The sequence below is a fragment of the Talaromyces atroroseus genome, assembly GCF_001907595.1.
Source record: "Talaromyces atroroseus strain IBT 11181 chromosome Unknown scaffold_0, whole genome shotgun sequence".
In the NCBI taxonomy this organism is placed as follows: domain Eukaryota; kingdom Fungi; phylum Ascomycota; class Eurotiomycetes; order Eurotiales; family Trichocomaceae; genus Talaromyces; species Talaromyces atroroseus.
The window spans coordinates 3,008,483-3,031,531 of NW_017971432.1; the positions used below are offsets into that span (position 1 = coordinate 3,008,483).

The 23,049-nt window shown below is 31.8% G+C and overlaps 5 protein-coding genes across 5 annotated transcripts, besides 3 other annotated features; 2 read left to right on the forward strand and 3 right to left on the reverse strand.

The window, feature by feature from the left end:
* Window positions 1-4,861: part of a repeat region (Identified by RepeatMasker using a combination of RepBase library and repeat library created with RepeatScout) that runs on past the window's edge.
* A 1-nt stretch (window position 4,862) lies between these two features.
* Window positions 4,863-12,412: a repeat region (Identified by RepeatMasker using a combination of RepBase library and repeat library created with RepeatScout).
* Window positions 12,391-13,570: a repeat region (Identified by RepeatMasker using a combination of RepBase library and repeat library created with RepeatScout).
* A 160-nt stretch (window positions 13,571-13,730) lies between these two features.
* UA08_01039 (3-isopropylmalate dehydrogenase A) lies at window positions 13,731-15,087 on the forward strand (the record flags this gene model as incomplete). The annotated part of the gene is made up of 5 exons (XM_020259782.1): window positions 13,731-13,781; window positions 13,848-13,868; window positions 13,928-13,996; window positions 14,061-14,156; window positions 14,227-15,087. The coding sequence occupies 5 exons, from the start codon at window positions 13,731-13,733 to the stop codon at window positions 15,085-15,087; spliced, it is 1,098 nt and encodes a 365-aa protein (XP_020123800.1).
* A 331-nt stretch (window positions 15,088-15,418) lies between these two features.
* UA08_01040 (hypothetical protein) lies at window positions 15,419-16,727 on the reverse strand (the record flags this gene model as incomplete). Its single annotated transcript, XM_020259784.1, has 2 exons — window positions 15,419-16,218; window positions 16,295-16,727. 2 exons carry the CDS (start codon window positions 16,725-16,727, stop codon window positions 15,419-15,421), a joined length of 1,233 nt encoding a protein of 410 aa, XP_020124227.1.
* A 290-nt stretch (window positions 16,728-17,017) lies between these two features.
* On the reverse strand, window positions 17,018-18,607 carry UA08_01041 (hypothetical protein; the record flags this gene model as incomplete). The annotated part of the gene is made up of 1 exon (XM_020259785.1): window positions 17,018-18,607. One exon carries the CDS (start codon window positions 18,605-18,607, stop codon window positions 17,018-17,020), a length of 1,590 nt encoding a protein of 529 aa, XP_020124228.1.
* A 541-nt stretch (window positions 18,608-19,148) lies between these two features.
* UA08_01042 (hypothetical protein) lies at window positions 19,149-21,128 on the forward strand (the record flags this gene model as incomplete). Its single annotated transcript, XM_020259786.1, has 2 exons — window positions 19,149-19,412; window positions 19,470-21,128. 2 exons carry the CDS (start codon window positions 19,149-19,151, stop codon window positions 21,126-21,128), a joined length of 1,923 nt encoding a protein of 640 aa, XP_020124225.1.
* Window positions 21,129-21,397: 269 nt separating this feature from the next.
* Window positions 21,398-22,684, reverse strand: UA08_01043 (hypothetical protein; the record flags this gene model as incomplete). The annotated part of the gene is made up of 4 exons (XM_020259787.1): window positions 21,398-21,476; window positions 21,549-22,154; window positions 22,233-22,525; window positions 22,649-22,684. 4 exons carry the CDS (start codon window positions 22,682-22,684, stop codon window positions 21,398-21,400), a joined length of 1,014 nt encoding a protein of 337 aa, XP_020124226.1.
* Window positions 22,685-23,049: the final 365 nt, after the last annotated feature.

Below are 23,049 nucleotides of genomic sequence, written 5' to 3' on the forward strand. Positions count from 1 at the left end.
TTCCTCTAATTTCTTGTTAGCTATTATATTAATTAAAAGTTTAGTAAATTATATAAGAATTTTTAAAAAAGACAAATTTAAATAAATATAGCTTTAAGTTAATTTATTGACTATTCCTTCTTATTATTTCCTCTATTATTCTTATCTAGTAGATTAATAAGATAAATACTATTATAAAGTATCTCTAGGTATATATATTATATAGAAATCTTAAAGCTATTAAGACTAAGACTTTTAAAAATATAAAGTTTATTAAAAATTTATTAATTCCTTCTTATAAGCTTTTTAATGATTTATTTTCTTAATTAAACTATATTATTATAATAAATTATAATATATTCTAGAGCTACTATAGTCCTTTAGTCTATAAGAAATAAGAAAACTAGAAGAAAGCATATTATAAAAAGAAAAATAACTCATTTATTATAAAATTATAACTAGGCGATCTTAATAGATTTTTTTATTATATTATCTTTAATAAGGCTCACACATTATATAATACTAATAGTAGCTTATTTACAACTATCTAATAGCTTAAAGCTAGTTTTTATCTTCTCTTATTAGCTATTATTTTCTATAATAATATCCTAGACTTCTAAGGCTATATATCTCTTATTATACCTAAATAATCTAATATAATTTAAGAGAATATATAAATTTTATAAAGCCTTAATATTATAAATATTACTAATTCTTTTTTATTACTTAAGAAGTATCTAATAAATTTTTTAAGATTTACAACATATATACTTAAAAAATATATTTTTATAGATAATATTACTATCTAGATTATAAATATTTATCTAAAAGATATTTTAAAGTACCTAAATATTAAATAAACCCTTTTTTTATCTATCTAAATTAGATTTAATTGCTTAATTATTAGCTCCCATATTTCTCTATCCTAAATATATATGATCTATATTAAGTTCTTATATAATAAAAAGGCAATATATAATTAGATAATTATTCTTTATTATAAAAACTTAATAATAAAAAAGAATAATAAAGTCATAATAAATATAGCAAAATACTAGATACTAATACTACTAATTTTCTAGCTTAGTATAGAGTTTACTAAGAAGCTTCTTACAGTAAGAATATTTAAAAATATTCTATATTTATTTTATCTTAAAATTATATATTAAAGTCTTACTTAGGTAATTTATTCTAAAAAATCCCTTATATCTTCTTCAAAATAGTTCTAGAGAACTTATCACCTAGGAAAAGTTACTTAACTATTAGTTAATATATTTAGAACCTTTTTATGAGGCTTTCTGAAAATAAGAGTTATACTATCTATTATTATATATAATTCTCTCATTTATTAGAAGAAATAAATTATTTAATATTTCTTTTTAGTTATCTAGATATATGTTGTAGTTATCTTAAAAGAGTGCAGCATTAATATAAGAATATTTTATTCTAAACTTGATTAATTATAGCGCTAGATATTAATTATAAAATTTACCATTATAGATAAATACTTTATTTTAGTTATATTCTTAGCTATTAATATTCTAGGATTAAACTTGCACTTTTAATATAATATTATATACTTTTTTAACTTACCTCTTACTAAATTTATTATAAATTAAGCTATCAGATATTTTTAATACTTTAATTAGAATTATATAGTTATTATCTATATTTACTTAGTAATTAATAATTAGAATAATATTTAATAGTCTAAATCTAATAAGAAAATAGTCATAAGTATACTTTATAACTTAAACTTAGTAATATTCAAACTTATAATTAAAAGCTCTAATAAAATTTCTATTAATAATCTTATTATACGAAATAATACTCTCTACTAATTAAGATCTAATAAAACTCTCTTATCTTCTAATAATACTAATAATAAAGATATTATTGCTACTATTTAAAAATTATTTATTAAGGAGATAGATATAATAGATACCTCTAAAACTTAAATTATACTTTAGTATTTCCTATTTTTTATTTATATCACTTAGTTTATTATTTAGTTTATTACTTAATTTAACTAAAATAGATATTTTTTAGTATATTATAACTTTCTCTAAATAAAGAATAATAATTCCTATATTTTTAATAAATATCTCTATAAGAGATATTAAGAAATAGGATTTATATATTTAGAATCTTTTTTCTAGTTATCTTACTATTAATATATACTCTTATATTTAGTAATAAATTCAACAACTATAAGCTTTTAGTTATAAGATATTGTAGTATCTATAAGAGAATTTATATAATTACTAAAGTAAATAATAAAGGTTATTTATATATAATTAAATAGTTAACTCATTGTAGTAATTATATATAATTATTTAATTAGTACTAAGCTATCTATAGCTAAATAGAATAATCTAACTATATTTCTAACTAGCTTAATGTCTTTTTATTAATTTTTTTCTTTATAACTCTATATATTCTAGCATCATGTTAGGTTATTTAGAGATTAATCTTCTTTCTTATAAAAAATAAATTATTAATCTATACAAAGATAGTCACTTTATAAAATCAATATTAAAATTTCTTATAAGCTATTATAAGATCTCTATTAAGAATTATACTCTTTATTGCTAATTGCAAGAATAGAGTATTTATTATTTAGAATACACATATAAAGATTCTTCTTACTTATATATCTAGATTACTATTTTATTCTTTTAGATATTTTTAATAGATAAGGAAATAACTATTATATTAAAGAATAAAGGCTTTCAGGTAAATCAATAAGTAATATAGTAAATTCATCTTAGAATAAGTATATATTATTTATTTAGTGTACATATATATACAGAGATAAATAATAAATTATATCTTATTATATAAATTAAACTTGATAGTAGAAGTATTAATAGGTTTAATTATAAAATATTATATATATATTTTTGCTCTAAAATATATATTATCTCTAGATATTATTTTTTTAAGCTCTTTAATATCTTATAATTAACTTAATGTATAAGGATTATCTATTTTCTTTTATTAGAGAGATTAACCTTATTAATATTTAGAAAAAATAAAATGACCTATAGTAAGTTTATTAGATATTTATTATACTAAATCTAAACTATATTTAGTTAATTAATAATTATAATAAATTATAGCTATAGAGTATTAAGATTTATATTATAATTAATGCTTATTCACATTATATTATTTAGATATATGTTAGTATTAGTAATCATATAGCTATTAGCACTCTTCGCTAATTCCTTAATATAATTAAAGATATAGGTATTTAATCTATAAAGATTAGATTAGATTAGAAGATAGAGACTCCACTTCTTATAAGTATATATTTTACCTTATAAAAGTAATAAGACTATAATCTTTCCTTTAATAACTGTTATTAATTTAGGATAAGTATATTAAATCAGTATATTAAAAGTTAATAAAAATAGCTATCAAAAGATCTTATATTTTTGTGGCAGATAAGTAATTAGATTTTTAAATTATATAATAGTACTAATATTTACTTAAAATAAAGATTTTTTGCTAAAATCCAGGAATGAGATTTATATATTAAAAACTAGATTATAGATTATATTACACTTTTTACTATTTATATTCCTATACTTAAGTAGGAAGTTTATCATTTTATCTAAAAATAAAATATTCATAAAATACATCTATAAAAAGATTAGGAATATCTACTAATAGAAAAGTCTTATATAATATATTATTATTATCTATATATTATAGATGATTTTAGAATAATACTAAATCTAGATCTCTTAAAGGAGTTATAATAGGGAATAGATAATTAGGATATAATAATTTTTAAAGATTATTTAATATAAGCTAACCTTAATTATAGATATTAATGAATATTTACTAGCTAAGATTATTAATCTCTATAATTTAATATTATAAAATAATAGATACTTTTTAAATATATTATAAAAAGACTGCCTACTAAATAATAATTATATATATTATCAAGCATATTAATAGTTACAGTAAAACTTATAAAATCACTTCAATGCACAGAAGAAACCTAAGCTAGTAGAATCATTAAGGCTAATAGGCACTTAGAAATAGCATAATGAGAAACTTAAAACTTACTATTAAACTATAGAAAAATATTTTAGTACTATAAGCCATATAATATTTATTTAGGATAAAATAAAGGAGAATTAATTATAGCAATTAAATAAAAAATGCCTCATAGTATTAATAAATATATAAATATAAGAAAGATTTCTGATTAAGAAAAGTCTAATCAATAAAAATAAATTTTCTTATTTAGCTATCTTCTTATAATATATCTAGAAGGCTAATGCATCTAATAGTAAATTCTTACCAACATTAATAAAAGATTCCACATGATTAAGATAATTATCCTATATATCTAAATCTTTACTTTTTCTATTATCCTTTAAAACATCAAATAATTACTTCTTATTTGATTGATTAGATAATATAATATTTAGTTTAAACAATTCAATTTAGCTGATATCATTAGGGAGATTATTAGAATTATTATTAGAGATATCTATATAGTCATTATTATCAAATTCCTTAGAAGCATCTTAAGTGTCATGAAATATATTAATATTAATGATTAAAAGCTCAAGTTTAATCTTTATATTATTATTATTATTATTATTATTATTATTATTATCACAGGATTCCTCAACTTTTATTTCTAGAGTATAAGTCGTTTTTTCTTTAATAGCTTTCATAAGGAATGGAAGTAGTATATTATCTATATTATCCTTATCCATCTTAATGCTAATATATAGATAAATTATAAATTAACAACTCTCATCCTTTTTCTTTTTTATTACTTGAAAGTACTTCATCAAAATAGACTTCAGATCTATTATAGCCCATATATTGCTAGGCAGAATAGCAAGAGGTCCTGTGACGGGGGTTGCAAGAACGTAGCTGGGATTCGGCTTCGGCCTAGGGATAGATTCGAATATATAACGTATATACACATATGCTCAGCAGCTAATTACTACTTTATGAAAGCCTGAGGCCATCTATGGTTATAAGATAGTGTGTGCCAAGCCACTAGTCTAATTAGTAGCGAGAAGCTAGGTAAGATTATATACCTACTATACTTTAAAGCTATTTCCAACTTTATCTAGGATTCTGCCTTACAACTATTTCTTTTTTTATAAGAGCACATCCCTAAGCCTAAAATTTTATAGATTTATAAAGTTTAATATATAAAATTAGTAGTTTAAGTTTTATAATAAAATCCTTATTCTTAATAAAGAAATTAAAGATAAGCAATAGATATTAGATAGAAGATTAAATATATAAAAAGTAGTTAAGATTAATATTAATAATAAGTATATATAAATTCTTATCTATTTATTCTAACTTCCTCTTCCTTTCTCTTCTTTTTCTTGGCCTTATCTTCTTCCTTAATAATAAGTATTATTTTAATATTATGCTTTTTTATTAAAATTTTATTAAATATAGATTTAGTGCATTCTATATTATTAATTCCTTACTTTTCCTGCATCAATTTAATGTTTAGAATAATAGTAAGATAGTTTTAACTATCTTATAGTTAAGTATAATAGTCAACTTAGAGTGTCTAATTCTAATAATTTAAATCTACTCTAGTTATCCTCCTCTTTAGAAATAGTATCCTGATACTTAAGAAAATATTAATATAATAATAATTTGCTATTATTAATTTAGATTTGTTTTTATATTTAGAGTACCTCATAAAAATATTATCTATATAGGTAAGTTAATTATATAAGATGAGTTATAAAGTCAAGTAAATATTAATGTGGTTACTAATAATATAAATAAATGAGTAGCCCAAACCTCTATGCACTTTTAAGAGTCTTTTAATTAAGCCTCTTAGTATAGTTCCTACTTCTAATACTATATCTAATAATTTTTAGCTTCTTATGTCTTTGAAGGGCAAGATAAATAATAATATTCTATATATAGGGTTTCAATATTAATAGGGTATAGGAATATATAATTAAGTCTCTATATAAGCTCCTGTACTTAGCCTGCTCTTAATTATAGACTACTTTAAATCCTTATAACTATATTAAGCAGTAGCATGCTTATTATAATATTATAATTTAATTATATATATATTATTAAATGCTTAAGTACAAGTATATTTTTATAAGTATATATTTATACTTCAGTTTAAGCATCTATATTATTAAATATCTCTCATTTCATAATTAATACTAATAATTTATAGTGCCCTAAGTCCTTATTAGATTACTTAAAAACTTTAGCTGATAAGTTCTATTAGAGTTTAATAATAAGAAACTTTAGTGATTAATATTATATATTAGATAGAATATTCAAGACTTCAAACTATATATCTAGAAAATATACTATTAAGATAGACTCTAATACTAAAATTAATAATAAAAGTATAACTTTAACTTAGCCTAATCTACTTAAAAAATATTTAATTATAATAATTTATACTATTTTATTAGAGAAGCTTTATTCTTATTATTCCTGTTCCTAGTTAATATATTTAGCTAATAATCTTATTAATTTTAATAAGGAAAAAAGATCTCCTTTGCTTTCTCCTATTAAATTTATTTATAGATAAGCATTTGTGTCTAGACCTTTAGACTTTTAATCTTATAATTTGTTCTCTTAGCTTTTATAATTAATTAGTTAAGCTTTTATTAATTATATAACATAAGTTCCCTTTAAATCTTACAACTGATAACTCTTATTAATAGTTTATAGTATAAAATAGGTTCTATATTTATCTTTAGCTACTATGAATTAAGCTTTTCTTTATCTCTTTCTTCCTCACTTTGAGTTATAAATAGTCTTATAATTTTAAAGGTAAGTTTTAAATATAGTATAATTACTAATATTCTTCTTAGATTCTTATATACAGTCTTCTTTAAAATAATCTGCTCACTTAATAAAGTATATTTTATTCTTTTTAGAGTCTTTTTTTATATGAATTTCTTTAATCTTGTATTCTTTGATGTTATTTATAATAAAACTATTAGATAGGATTTTATTTCTAGCTGTGTCCTTAAATAGTTTTAGTAAAAAGATATAGAATATTAGATATAATTGTTAGTATTATAAGAGCATTTTTAGCTTATATATATTTGTTTCTTATATATCTAGTATTTAAAAGAGTTTAATAAATTTAAAATTAAACTTTAATTTCTTCCTGTCTAGAGGATAGATATTTATAATTTATAATATTACCTTATTACTAATTTAAAACTGCATTATTATATGTTTCTTATTAAAATATTTAAACTAATTCTTTAATGCTTCCTCTAGTAGTTTTTGAAGTTCTTTATATTTAATCTATAGTTAAATTGCCTATTCAATTGCCAATATTTGATTCTTTTTTGTCTTTAAGATTTCCTTATTAAAATCTATATCTAAGGGGTCCTAATTAATATTAATATAAATATCTTCCTGAAAGCTTATTAATGCTTTGATAGATAATATCTTAGTAATATTATGCATATTATTATTATATGTATATTAAGCTAGTATTAATTACTATATCTAGTTATTTTATAATAAATTAATATATAATTAAAGATAATATTTTAATATCTGATTCTGTTATTCTATTTAATTATTAGTTTAAGAGTAATAGACTGTGCTAATTTTCCTTCTTATACTAAAATACTAATAGAGTATTTTCTAAAATGTGATTATAAATATTGTTGCTTAATTACTTATAATATTCTTAGATATAATGAAGTATTTAACTACTAATTTATATATAGCTTTTATTAGTTCTTTTGCTGATGTAGTAGTAGATATAAATTTATATATAATATATTTTGTTAATAGTTTTATGATGATTATAATAGTATTATATGTTTTTCTCTTTTAATTTAAAGATAAAAGCTCTATTATAAAATTTAAGGTGACTAACTTCTAAAGTTTTATAGGTTTTGGTAATGATTTTATTAGTCTATATTCTTTATACTATAACATATAATTATGTTGGCATTTTATATATATTAAGTAATAGTATTAAACTATATTATAAAGCCCTTACTAGAAATATTTTAATAATATTATTTTATATATTCTTTTAATACTGAAATAACCTTCTTGTAGATTATTATGATTAACTTGTAGGACTTCTTGTCTGAGTGTGTAATTATATAGCATATATACTATACCTTTAAATCTAAGTAGGTTATTAGCTTTAATATATTAATAGGAATAATCTATCTTTAAATTTAGATCTACTATTTATTTTTATATATTCCCAGCTTGTATATTTATTTGCTAATAATAATAAATAATAATAATAAACTCTTTAGATATATCTGAATAAACTATCTTAGTTATAATAATTATTATTACTTTAAATCTTAGCATTAAGAGTTCTAGATCTCTTATAATATTAGTGACTGTTCCTTTTTAACTACTAGGTATGTTTTAATATTTAGAGTTTAAATTATTATTAATTTAAAAAATCTCTATTATTTTTTTTAAATATATAAGTTCTATATTATTAGAATTATATTTATATTTAAAGAGTTCTATTCTTATTAAGTAAAGTCCTTAGTTCAGCTTTTTCTTTAGTATTAGTAGTAGGGTTTATTAATTATCTTTAACTTTAATATAATCTAGCCTTTAATTTAGTATATCTATAAAATTTTTATGCTCTAGTTAATACTTAATATTAAAATTAAATACTATAAGCTTCTTAGTCTATTAAGCTTGTCTTTAGTTTAGTTTCTTTATAATTATAAAATACTAAAGATTATTATAATCTAAAAGAATAATTATAGATCTATTATTACCTTCTAGGTAGTACTTTTAGTGTTTAAAGGCTTTAATAATGATTAATAACTCTTTATTATATATTTTATAGTTAAATTTAATTAGGATTATCTTTTGAGAGTAGAATATTATTAGATATTATAATTTATTAGCTTTTAACTAACTTAGAATTGCTATTATAGTAAAGTTTAATATATTGATTTCTACTCTAAGTAGGAGTTCTAGTTTAAAATATTTAAGTATAAATACTTGTGTAAAATACTTCTTAAGGATTTTAAAGGCATTTTATACCTCTTTAATAAAAATAAACTTTATATTAACTTTTCATTCTATTTTTAATCTTTTTCATATTTATTTGTGATTCTTAATCATATTTAATAATAATATAGTAATTATGGAGTATCTCTTAATAAATCTATAATAGAAGTTAGTAAAGTTTAAGAATTGAGCTATATTTTGTATATTCTTGGATTTGGGTTATTCTTAAATGGTGATAATATATTTAGATTTTATTTAAATGCTTTTTATTCTAACTATAAAATTTAGGAAATATACTTTATTGACTTTAAAAGTATATTTTAATAGCTTAATATACAACTTATACTACTGCAAGTGGTTTAATATCTTATAAATATCTTTTTTATGGATGGCTTTATCCTTTAAATATATAATAATATTATTTAGATATATTATATAGCTTATATCTAGAAGATTGCTTAGTGCTTGATTTATATATAATTAAAAGATTATTAGGGCATTTGCTAATCTAAATGATATAATAATATATTCATAATACCTATATTAGATATAAAAAGTAGTTTTCCACTTATCTCCCTTCTTGATTTAGATATGATAGTATATATTCTAGAGATCTAGCTATATAAATATTAATGCTCTAAAAAGCTGACTCAAGGTTTTTCTAATTGATAGTAAGAGATATTGATTCTTAATTATAATAATATTTACTTCTTAGTAGTTAATATATAGCTATAAGCTACTGTTTTTCTTAAATATAAATAAGATAGATGCTCTAGTAGGACTCTTTAATTTATAAATCTAGTCTTTAGCTAGATTTTCTATTAAATACTTTTAAAGCATTTCTTGTTTTTTTAAACTTAGCTAATAAATTAAATAGTATAATAGCTCTTTACTAGACTCTAAATTAATAATATGATTATAGGCTATATATTTAGATAATACTGCCACCTATTTCTCTAAAAAGATATTAAAATATAATTCTAAGTATACCAGTAGTTCTGAAATATTGATAATTATTAATTATAAGAGACCCTTGATCTTCTTTTTATCTAGATTAGCTTTTTTTATTATGATTTTTCTTAGATTTATAATATAAATAGTCTCTCTATTCTTTATAACTTGGTAGAGTTCTTAAGCTATAATCTACTTTATATATAGTTTTAGTATATACTCTATAGGTATATTACTTTTATTTTTTATAAAATCCTACCGCTATATAGCCTTATAACTTATATAATAGAGTATAAGCTTAGCTTTTTATTTAATAAACTAATAGTAATATTACTATCTTATGATATAGTGGATATTAAGATTTATGGTTAAATACTATAATAATCTAAGTATGATATTATATCTCTTTGTATTAATAATAATATAAGTCTACTAGAAATTTTCTAGTTTATCTTTTAAATTAGGAGCAATGATATTTAGCAAGGTCTTTTTATATATTAGTATTAAATACCTATTAATTATTTTTATAATTATAATTAGACTTATTAAAAGATATATATTCTTTTATATTTATTCTTAGTTTATAAAATTACTTTCAGCAGCTTTATTAATTAAGGTAAGTATTTTTATATAGTCTTTTAAGATTTATATATAAATATATATATTAATATATAATCTTTGATTTAATTATATAGTATGTAGCTTTAATATTATAATAATATATTAGATCTTATTAAGGAATTATTTTGAATTCCTTTTAAGTCTTTTATTAAGATCTTTAGAGTAACAATTCTCCTTTATATACTCTTTTTTGCTGTAGTGGGTGTATATTAGTAACTTCTAAGCCTTTAATCTATCCTTGAAATCTTTAATTTTAGACTTCTTTTAAGAATAATAACTATTATAATAATTGTCTTTTTAATTAAATTTATTACTTTAGTCTGAATTTTGATTTAAAGCTTTATTTTTTGAATCTAAATTTAGCTCTATAGCCTACTTTTAAATGGCTTAAAGTTTCTTTTTTTATTTTAATATAGAATTTTTTATCTTTTAAAGATGTACTATATAGTTATTATATTTTTTAGATTTATTACTTTATTATATAACCTTAATATATACAAACTCTATAATTTAATCTTTAAGGTAATATTTTTGATTCTTATTTATATATATTTATTCTAAGAGATGTTCTAGTTTCTAAATATAAATATTAAATTTAGATATAATTTAGCCTTTTTATTACTATATTTATTAATATTGCTTATTTGTATCCTGGTATAATAGTTTTAAGATATATATAATATTTATTAAAAAGAATTTAAAGTCTTTTTATATTATATAATTAATTTTTATCTTATTCTTTATAAGTATATCTTATTAATTAAATACTTTTTAGCTTAGCCTTTTAACTATAATTAGTATTTTCTATTAATTAATATCTTTGAAGTTATAATAATAATTATATTTTATAAAATAGTATTTAAATTAGAGCTTAAAGGATTCTAGTTTTTTTATATTAATATTATTATACTTCTTTTTAAGTACTAGCTTTAGCTATTTTAGAAGAATAATTTTTATAAATATTTATAGTCTTTTTTAACTTAATAGCTTTTTCTTAGTTATTATTTTAATATTAATTACTCCTTACTCTTTTTTTTTCTTCTCTAGATTAGAATAATTTAAACCTTCCTATACATTAAAACCCTATATTAATAAGCTTATTAATAATAAATATAGTAGCTATTACTTTAGCTCCTTAAGCTTTTAAAGCATAATTTAGACTGTAATCCTTTAATACTATATCTTTATAACTTTAGCTACTCTAGCTTTAAATTTAATAAGTTTATTTATTATTATTATTATAAAATCTTTCTCTAAATATTCTATTAATAATTTTAATAGAATTATAAATACTAGAGCCTCATCTTAAGTTTTTATAATTGCTAGCTCTATAACTATAGCCTTAATATTTATTTTACTAGCTATTACTAAAGATATATTAACCTTATCTTTCTCTTTATTATTTAATTCTATCTTTATAACTCTTACTTCTTCTTCCTTTATTAGAATCTCTTTAATATTTAAAAGATATTTAACTAAAAATAATAGTTTCTCAGAGGCTTATCTCTAAATATATAAAAAAATATATTTTAGAGCCATTCTAGATAATAATTACTAGGCTCTTATGAAGTAAGCAATTAAACTATAATAGAGATTATAAGAATATAGCTAGGATTCAGCTTTGGTCTAGGGATAGATTTAAATATATAATATATATATATATATACTTAGTAGCTAATTACTACTTTATAAAGGCTTAAGACTATCTATAATTATAAGACAGTATATACCAAGCCGCTAGTCTAATTAATAGCAAGAAGCTAGATAAGGTCATATACCTGCTATACTTTAAAGCTATTCCCAACTCCATCCAGGATTCCGCCTTACAGGTCCCTAACTTTTTTAGAATTACCTAGCTACCATAACTTCTTATATATCCAATATCTTATAGATATAAAATCATACATTAAAGTTCTTTATAAATATCTCAACAAATTCATCTTTTATTTTAAAATAAGTGTTAATATTTAAATTAACTAAAATAAATATTATATAAGCCTAGTCATAAAAGATTATCTATTTCTCCTCTTTAAATACTCCCTAATATAGCTAGATTATTATAGAAAATATATAAGAGGCTAAAATAGAAGTAGCTCAATTACTATATATAGAACTACTAGTATTAAGTATAGATATATTTTATTATATTCTAAAAATAGCCTTTTAATAGCTATAATAAATAGCTTGCTAATATTTTAATAATAATTAATAAAATACTTAAAAAGTATATAATCTAAGTCTAGGCAAATCACTTCTTAGAGAAGAGTCTCCTAAAAGATTAATCATAAAAGATAATAGTATATTTACTTTAAAGGTTAGATTTACCTAGCTATAGAAACTATAAGCTAGATATTTTATATATATTATATGCTTATAGCCTAGATTTTTAATACAAAAAGCAGTCTATAATATTATTTAAAATAATTATAAATATAAAATAAAAAAATAAATTAATAAGTTAGATATATAAAAACTTTATATTTAATAATATATACTAAACTTTTATTAATAAGATAAACTATTAAGCGAGGAAATAATCTATTTTACTATAATACTTTATTTATTATTAGTTAAGAACTAAATTAATTAGAGATAATTAATTAAATATCTAACTAATTAATCCCTACTAATTAACTTATTAATTATTTATAATAGTAAATTATCTTAGTAAAATTTCTTCTAAATAATTATCCTTAATTAAACAAATATAATATTCTTATATAAGAAATAAAAAAGGATTTCTTATATTATATATAAAAAAAGCAAAGAAATAAAAAAGAATTTTAAAATCCTTTTTATTTTTCTTTATTAAGACCTTAAGTTTATCTATTTATTAATAAAAGTATTTCTGTACTATTAGTACAATTATTATAAAAGATTTTAATTAATTCATATTTATGCTATCACATAACCTTTATGTATTATAGAATTTAGACTATAGTTTATAACAAAATATAAGTTATATATAAAATTCATTTTGGCAAGATTGTACGAATAGGCTGCCGTAGCCTGAGGCATCCGACTCCGGCATCGGATGCGTGGGGGACCAGCTCAGCAGCCCCGCAACAATTATTTGTGCTTCTGTCACTCTCGACGCATTACAACCATTTCTTTCTGTCTCGTCAAAAAGAAGACGTATAAACGCTTGCTCGCTCTTTAGGTTCACCATGGCTCCTTATAATATCGTTGTCTTTGCTGGCGACTACTGCGGTCCGGAGGTGAGCCTACTATTTCCTTCTGGATGTGTGATGTGTGTCAGGAACTAATTTGTCGATCAATCACAGGTCACTGCTGAGGCATTGAAGGTACCGCATCGTTGCAAAGATTCTAGCAGGGATGAAACTAAGAAGTCAATATTGTGTAGACTCTCCGCGTTATCGAGAAATATCGCAGTGACATCCAGTTTAACTTTCAAGAGCACCCTCTGGGCGGTGTAAGACATTCCCTTCCTTGAATCATTGCGGATATATGCTAACCCAATCGTCCATTGGTAATAGGCTTCTATAGACGCACATGGCGAGCCATTGACCGATGCTGCTTTGACAGCTGCCAAGAACGCTGATGCGGTCATCCTGGGAGCCATTGGAGGACCTGTACGTTATACCCCGTCGGAGCAAAATGAAGAGGAGAAAAGGAAGAGGAAAGAACTGACAATTATGCCAGAAATGGGGTCATGGAACCGTCCGCCCTGAACAGGGAATCCTCAAGCTCCGAAAGGAGATGGGCACCTTTGGCAACCTTCGGCCATGCAGCTTCGCCGCACCCTCTCTTGTCGATATATCCCCCCTCAAAGCCGACGTATGCCGGGATGTCAACTTCAACATTATCCGCGAATTGACCGGTGGTATCTACTTTGGGGACCGCAAAGAAGACAACGGCGACGGCTTCGCTCTCGACACAGAACCTTACTCCCGTGCCGAGATTGAGCGTATCACACGCCTCGCTGCCCACCTGGCCCTGCAGCATGACCCTCCGCTGCCCGTCTGGAGTCTCGACAAGGCCAATGTCCTCGCCACAAGCCGACTGTGGCGCAAGGTCGTGACGGAGGTTATCACCAACGAATTCCCGCAGTTGAAGCTCGGTCACCAACTGATCGACTCCGCTGCTATGCTCATGGTCAAGGACCCTCGCAAGCTCAATGGCATCGTCGTCACGAGCAATCTGTTTGGCGATATTATCTCCGACGAGGCCAGCGTTATCCCCGGTTCGCTGGGTCTGTTGCCAAGTGCTAGTTTGACTGGTATCCCTGACGGAAAGAGCAAGGTTAATGGTATCTATGAGCCTATTCACGGTTCCGCCCCGGATATTGCTGGAAAGGGCATCGTGAACCCTGTCGCTGCCATCCTGTCTATGGCTATGTTGCTTCAATACTCTCTTGGCCGCCCAGCCGAGGCGCGCATAATCGAACAGGCGGTTAGCAACGTCATTGAGGCTGGCATCCGGACCGGTGATATTGGTGGGAAAGCGTCAACTGTTGAGGTCGGTGATGCTGTTGCTGCTGAGTTGGCGAAGCTGCTTCAGTAAATTTAATACCCTGGGTTTTCTTTTGATTGCTTTTACCATTTTCGGGTCATGCTACTTTATGAAGTTCTTTTGATGAAAATAAAAGCTGGTCGCCTTGAAGGCGGTCATATATTATAGAGCGTTGCTAGGTATAAAATGATCATAGCATTGAACAAAGGGTATCTTAACCTGCAAATTGACAAGACCACGAGGAAGAGAGAGCGTGACAAAATGATGAGAAAACGCCATACCGTAACCTGACTTCCCAATGCCGTAGAACTTTTGTCAGGGTATATAACATAGACAAAGAGAGAGAAAAGAAAAAGAATAGCTATAAGAATGAGGATAAGTCTCATCGAATAACTGGCTCACCCATCCAATCTGGCTCATCAGGGCCATGTATCTTGTCTGCAAGCCCCTCAACTACAGGATCAACTCCGTTATGAGACTTGTGTATGCTTTGTCGCTTGTGCTCTGGCTGACCAGAAGCAGCAGCAGCTACACGACGTCGATCATCATCGTGCGCAAACACCTGGAATCCTCGCACATGCGTATCTTTGCCGTTTTGATGGTTCTCGCAGATGCGCACTTGGACGACCATTGCCTTCAAAACGTTTCCTGAATAAGGGTCATCTAAGTCGTTATAATCATCGTCATTGTCATCGTCATCGTCCATGTCGTTGTCGTTGTCATCGTCTCCTATACCCGATCCATTCGGCAACGCAGCCCCCTTTGACGGCCACGCACGTTGTGTTTGACGGCGATTGTTTCGAACGCCGTGTTCTCTCTTCCTATTATGGCCTCCGACTCCTTCAAGCGGTATATTGACCCATCCACAAGGGGTCTCGCCTTCCCAGACCGCAAACTCAACCAGATCATTGCCGCCCATGCCGGCGAAAAAGAGCATCTTAGTAGGCGTATAGCTCTCATCTAGGTCGAAGTCAAGGTATACGCGCATCTTGACAATAGCGACAAGTTTAAAGAAATGCAAAGTAAGCGTGTGAGGTTGCGGACCGTCTGATTGCCAGAATTGCTGCGGCGATGGATTTCGTAGTGCTGCAACTCCACAGCCGGGTTTATGTGTTGATACGGTCCATGATGCTAGAGAAGATATCTCGCGAAGGTCTGGTGGGAGGGGAGATGGGGACTTTTCTGCACGGATACGAATATATGATTAGCAAGGGGTTTTTTTTTTAAAAAAAAGGCGCTTTTCACAAGAGAAACATACGTTGTCGCCGCATTTCTTCATTCTCGTCGTCGCCCTCCACGTACTCATCATCTTCTAAATCCCCATCCACGTCATCCTCCTCTGCATCGCCATCCCGAGCTTCGCCTAACGCGTCGAAATCAATGACTCTAATTTCATCGTCAGAGCGGTCGTTCTCGACATCGGTCTCGTCGCCAATGTCCGGCATAGCTGCAGCAGCAGCGGCGACCTCAAATCCTGTTCGTGCAAGTTGATTTAACCGATGCTGTTGTTGTTGCTGCTGCCCTACTCGCCGTTCAGGATCGCCACCAGTGAACTCATCGACGTTCTGTGCGAAACCCCGGGGCGTCGCGAACACAGGCACTGGCGGGGGTTGTTGCTGGAAAGCCGTCGTTGCAGGCGTTGAGGGCGGAGGAGGAGCTGCGGGAGTCCGCCGGGGCATTTGTCGAGGCATATTCGATCTTGGTCTTTCTTTACCTCACGATGAGCAAGCTTGTTCTGTCGGCAATTGCGTGCCAAAAGCGTGGCAGGTTGGCTCGCGCGGCAGGACTTTTGCGGCGTTGATGTTTACCTCCGAGGATGTTCTCCACATTATTTAACCTCACTACATACTTACTGTTTAGTCCTCACTGGACGACATGCATGGTGTTGATTCTGAAGCTGTCTGTCTGAATAATGTACATGAATAAAACACTATCGTCACAGGAAAATTCAAGACCAAACCCTGGTTTTTGCTTTTTTCTTTTATATCTCTACATGACCAAGCTTTTGACCAACTTTGATCTTCTGGCCTTGCTCGATATTCCACTTCCAACCGCCTTCTCTGCCACTTCCCCAGCCCTCATCAAAGCTTTGGCGGATTCCCATGGGCGCTTCAAAGACCAGTACAATGGTGCTACCCAGCTGGAATCCTCCCATTTCCTCGCCGCGCTGAAGTGCGTGGCCCCGTAGAGTCCTGCTGGCATTGTAATAAGTAGCTTCCGCAAAGCCAGAATAAGGCTCGCCACGCTTGGCTGCCTCGGCCGCTGCTCTGTCGGCGGCGGTATCTGTTGTCAAACTGTTTGTCCGCAGCTCAGCGTCGAAGTTCAACTTGATAGAGCCAACATTGGTCGCTCCGACAGGGATGTAACTGAAAAAGCCCCAGCGCCACCGACCCAGCAGGACAACTCGTTCATTCAGCACGAACAGTCCAGGCAGCGTTCGCTGCAGGTAGGGAGACACAGAGTAGAGCTCTCCGGCGAAATGACGACGACTCTCAACGACCCAGGAGATTGGAGAGTGGAAGCGGTGGTAGTCTCCAGGGGCCAGGTATATAACACAGTAGTACAGTGCATTGTTCGATGCCCTAGGTGCATACCAAGGACGGCCATCTCCTAGCGCGAGATCCGCCTTGACTTTAGCTTCTGATGTCAACTGCGAAGTAGTTGATGCGTCCATGGCTGTTTCCTTCTTTGGCTTTCTCTTTGAGCCTGACAATAAATGAGGCAAGGTATAGGATATCCCGTTCACTCTGGCAAATTCTTCATCCATGGCCATGTTATTGGAGTCATCGTCCACCGCATCCACAGGGGTGACCCCATGGCTTGCAATGGCGTCCCGGGAAGGACTTGCCTCTCCAAGGAGCGCCTCCAAGCTATATGTCATTCCTTTGACTTGTTCAACTTCACCGCGTTCGATCATTCCAAATGAGAGCACCTTCCCATCGGATGGTGATATCACAACACTCGGATCGGGGTCAATTGGGCGAGCCCCAGGCTTCAATTCGCGATAGAAGAAAGACGCAAGGTTCGCATACGTGCGCAGATCCGGTTCTCGAACCTCATCTAGGTTGACGCCAAATATCCAAGAATATAACTTGAAGCCGGGGATACGCAGAGGCATTGGCAAGTCTAGTTCGTTGAAGCGCCCCCATAGCCGTGACAGGGCTTTTAAGGGGAGAGTCGACATCATCTGCACTTGCCACGGCCCGGACGGCCGAATCCTCCTTCGAGGAGGAGGAGTGCCATCTTCAGCCAGCTCCAGCTCCCTCAAACGCTCTGAATCTCTCCTTGTTCGATAGAATTGCAGTAATCCGAGGAATCCGATGCCAAGACCGATGGGAATGGGACGCCACTGGATTCTGGTTCTGCTCCATGCGCTCCCAAGACGTGATTTGAATGACTCCTTGGGTTCCTTCCCCGGTCCAGACTTGTGTGCTTCGCGAAAATTCGTGCATGAACTGAACTGCCGCGCTGTGGCCGGGGATCTCAATAACCGCTGACGACAGCCATGTCCTTGGGTTCTCCCTAAGCCTCGGCAAACAGCAATTGCTTGGCCTCCAAGCCCTGTCGCCATGGCGTGCATGACCGGCTACCGTAGCGAGCGAATGTCAACCATAAGAATGTGTAAAGCTACACTGTATAGTTAGTGACGGTGTAGGAAAATGAAGTCATTGGCCGAGCGAGTAGAGTACCTGGCGGCCTCACCGCCCTGGCAGAATCGTCGGCCTGGGTCTCCAGGCGCTCCTCGTCATGTTTGGCCTTCGCAACCGGCCGTGCACAGAGGGTGTCCGCGGTGTCCTTTGTGCTTTGTTGTTGCTGCATAAATTGTTGCTTCCCCCAACAAATGGGATTGTGATGCAGTGAGTCTCGTTCTCGTGTTACTAAGCACGCGAAGAGGACAGATTGTTATGCCACGGCGGGAGAACGCCGAGCTTCTAAGTAGCTGGCAAGTAGTTTACATGGCAAGTCTCTGCTTGGCTGACTTCTAAGCTCTTACTCTCTTAGTCTACCGTCGACTCATACCTGTTTCAATTATTTACAGACTCCTATGAGCACGTCGGCCGCCTGTCTGAGCATGCGTTGTTAGGGCAAAACTGTCTTCCTAGCTTGACAAGATGAATGGCGCACCACCTTCAGGGGAGGCTCCCAAGGATTCTTCGCCAGCCATATCTTTGAGAATTCTTTCGCCGTCCTTCGAATCGAGCCAACGCTTGTCGTTCGATAATCTACCGGCCTCCACGACCGTCGCAGATGTAAAGAATCTCATTACGCCTCTGGCTCCCAATCACCCCACGCCTGACCAACAGAGACTCATATATCGCGGAAGGCCTCTATTAGATAACAGTGCTGCACTACAGGATGTCTTGGAACCTCCTTTGGTGGGTGATGACTGGACACTAGAGTTATAATTCGCAGACGGGCTAACGTAGTCTTAGCAATCTGTGCATACTTTGCACCTTGTGCTTCCTCCAGGACCTGAGATTTCAAACAATCTCTATGTAGCATCCGATAGCACCTTGCGCTACAGAAACGTACCGAACCCAAGTCCCAACCGCAGTGCGTCCCTCTTTACAGCTCCAGGTGTCCCGAATGCGATATCAACAAGTCGTGATCATACCACCACGCAGACTGATTCTCAAGGCCCAGGACAGAATTCCACTGTACCGCCTACATCAGGGGTAAATGTTCCTTCAGTTCAGTCTCGTATCCCAGCCGGAGTGGGCCATCCGTCTAGCGAAGAATTGATGCGACAAGCTATAGAACAACATAGGCGCCGGGCAGAAGAGCTGAATATGTTCGTGGACAGAGCGAGAACTATAATCAACTCCCAGACTACCCGTATACGGAGCCAAGCTGGCAACACACTAAATGCACCAAGAACCGAGAACATTGGCCAATTTCCGCGCCCACCATTGGCCGACAACCCGACGGTGGTACACGGGGCGAATGCGCAGGCACCTTCGGCAAATACACTCAACATACATAATGTTCTAAACAACGGAGTGTCGCAAAATTTGCTTGTAGCCCGTATCACAGCCCAGATCATGCTCTTTGAGCTCGATCTGGATCGAGGTGTAGCTCCGTCCATCGACTCCATTGCGGCGGTTCGCAATCAGTTATACGCTATTTCCGACGCTCGCTATCGCCAACCAAGCATCGCCACAGGAGATTTCGAGGGGCTTATACAGCGGTTGCAAAATATAAATGCTCGTGCTTTTCAGATCCGTCAATCAGAATATGTCCGCCGCTTATATTCAAGGTATACCACTCGCGCCGGAACTGCTCCCCAAACGATCCCGTCTCATGAATACTATCTTATTACGACAGCCTCTGGAGAGCAGATGATGCTTACTGCTCCACCCCCTTCAACAGTACAAGAAGTCTCTCAGGAGACCGTACCTGTTTTCCCGGATCCAGCACAAGCGGCCAGAGGGAATGGGATCAATGAATTCGGTTTTGTACCAAACAACGTAATGCACAATGTCGTACGAGAGGCAGTCTTGAACCAGCAACCCATACGAGCTAATAATCGTAACGGCAACTTTGGGCAAAATATTCGCCGATTCTGGCTTTTTATGCGCCTGTTTTTCTTCTGCTACCTTTTCACTGATTCAGGTTCCTGGGAACGGTTCTTATTCGTGGCAGTGGCCGCATTCATTGCTTTCTTCTCCGAGTCGAATCTCACAGGTCGGCTATTCAATTTTATTTTGCAGCCAATTCAACGCCATCTCGAAGGTCTTATTCATGGCGGAGCTGCAGCTGCAGCTCCAGCTCCAGCACAGCAAGATAACGACCAACCCAATCAGCCTCGTGCACCTACGGGAGGTGCACAACAAGCTCTACGACGCATTGAGCGTGCCGTGGCCTTGTTTATCGCTAGTTTAATCCCGGGTCTAGGTGAGCGCCAAGTGGAAGTACGCAATGCAGCCGAAGAAGCAGCGCGCAACGCACGACAGCAGGAACAGGCCCGCATAGAAGCAGCGAATGCACAGAATCATGTTTCAGAGCAAGAAAATCCTGTGCTCAATCAAAGTGAAGCAGCAGCATCCGCAGGCGGAGAATCTTCCGGCAATGCTAACACGCAACAGCCATAACCACAGAGATGAAGGCTAGTTCAACGCTCTGTGCTTTGACTTGTGATTTCCTTGAGATCCAAAGAAACTGTGACCTTCATATATGCATGTCTATGCAGATGTAAATATTTTTCTCACGGCAATCTCTTCAGTAGCGATTGATTTTTCCTAGGCGGGTTTCCTTGTACATTTGTCTTTTGTAGCTTGATAAATGCATATTCCAGTTTATTCTATTTTTTTTATGTATGATATATGGATATTCTTGAGACTACCATAACATCACCTCGTATCTATAGTTTAGCCCCTTCCTCCGACGTATTAACACTACCCATTGGCCCCGTATCAAACGACTCCTCGCCGCTGAAATGCCTATGCATAGTGTAAGCTTAATATTTATACACCTAGAATAATCACGCGTAGACCGAATAGAAAACAACTTACCAACCCCTCTCTTCACCTCCACTCAAGAAACTGCAATCACAATTCCTGACGCAATCCCATCCCCCGCCAACTCCCCTACCATCTTTCCAGTCAGGTACGTGTACTTCCGACTCGGGGATGAGCTTTGTCCCGGCCGCAAGAACTGATGAAGATAACGTTCTCCGTTCTGTAGAATCATCAGAAGTACTGCCCACTCCTCGTCTCCGCACAAAAGTGCTCAGGCCAGCCGTATAAACATGGAAATCATCTATATTAGCATCATCCGGCATATTCCCCGTCAAGGCCCTGCCCATAGCAATCAAAGGGGCAGCATGGGCGCATATGAGAATTGCTTTACTGCTGTTGCTGCTGCTGCTATTTTCTTTGTCCGCCTCTTCTTCTTCTGCTCGTATCTCAGCATCAACATCGGCGATAATAGCTGCAAGAGCCGTGGCAACACGATTGTGTAATTGTGGAATTGTCTCCCCACGCGCAGAGGGGATTACATGCGTCTTGTATGTGTAGTCGGATGAAGGGTTGGCTATGAGAGTAGGGAAATGCCGGTGTAGCTCAGATATGGAGGCGGGTGATGGATGGTCGAAATATGTTGATGAGCCGAACCATTCACTGATTTTTCAGATATTTAATATCAGTCTACACAAAACCCCTTCCCCAGCATTTGTGTCAATCAGAAATACTGCTTACCCAAGCCCATTCTCAATCCGAACACCCTTCTCCCTTCCCGACGACAAGCTGCTATCACCATCAAGTGCCTCGACACTCGGCAGAATAGTCTGCAGACACCGATAAAACGGACTTGAATAGACTTTACACGGCTTCGGACCAGGAAATTTCTCAGACGACAAGTGAGCTGCTAGCTCGTGCGATTGTCGGACACCATGCGCCGTCAGCGTGGGATCGGCTGGATTACCGGTTGGCGTTGGGTAGGTGCTGTGGTAGGTGCCTGTTGCATAGTCGATTGTCCAGTGCATGCGATGCTGTTGTATAAAGATATATAAATCAAGATGAATCCATCATTAAATCATTCTATGCGTGCGAGAATCACCCTTAGCCAAGGGAATTGAAATTGAACGGTTGGAAGTGGGTGAGTAGGAACTTACGCCATGGCGGGTCAGGTAGATAGTATCCAGAGGCATGTTGCCGTCTTTTAAAGTGCTTCAAGTACTGTATGAAGAAGAATATCTCAAGTGAGATTTCCAGCTGTTGAATTGTATCGTCTAGCAATGATCATCGTGGTTTGGAGGGGAAGAACTACGGTGGGGAATGGGGAACCTCGGCTTGGCAGGTCTGATGACAGATAAATAGATCTTATCAAGCTACGCAGAGAATACCTTGCTCAAGATGAATACATTAAGAAGTGGTCTTCTGGCTTTTAGGCTATCTAGCACAAAAACATTGTAACATATGCAAGGTATCATTATCAACATCGCCCAAAGACGCCGTCATACAAGTAGCCGAACCGCGCTCAAATGTCGTTTTCATCTTTTCAATTTTTTTTTTT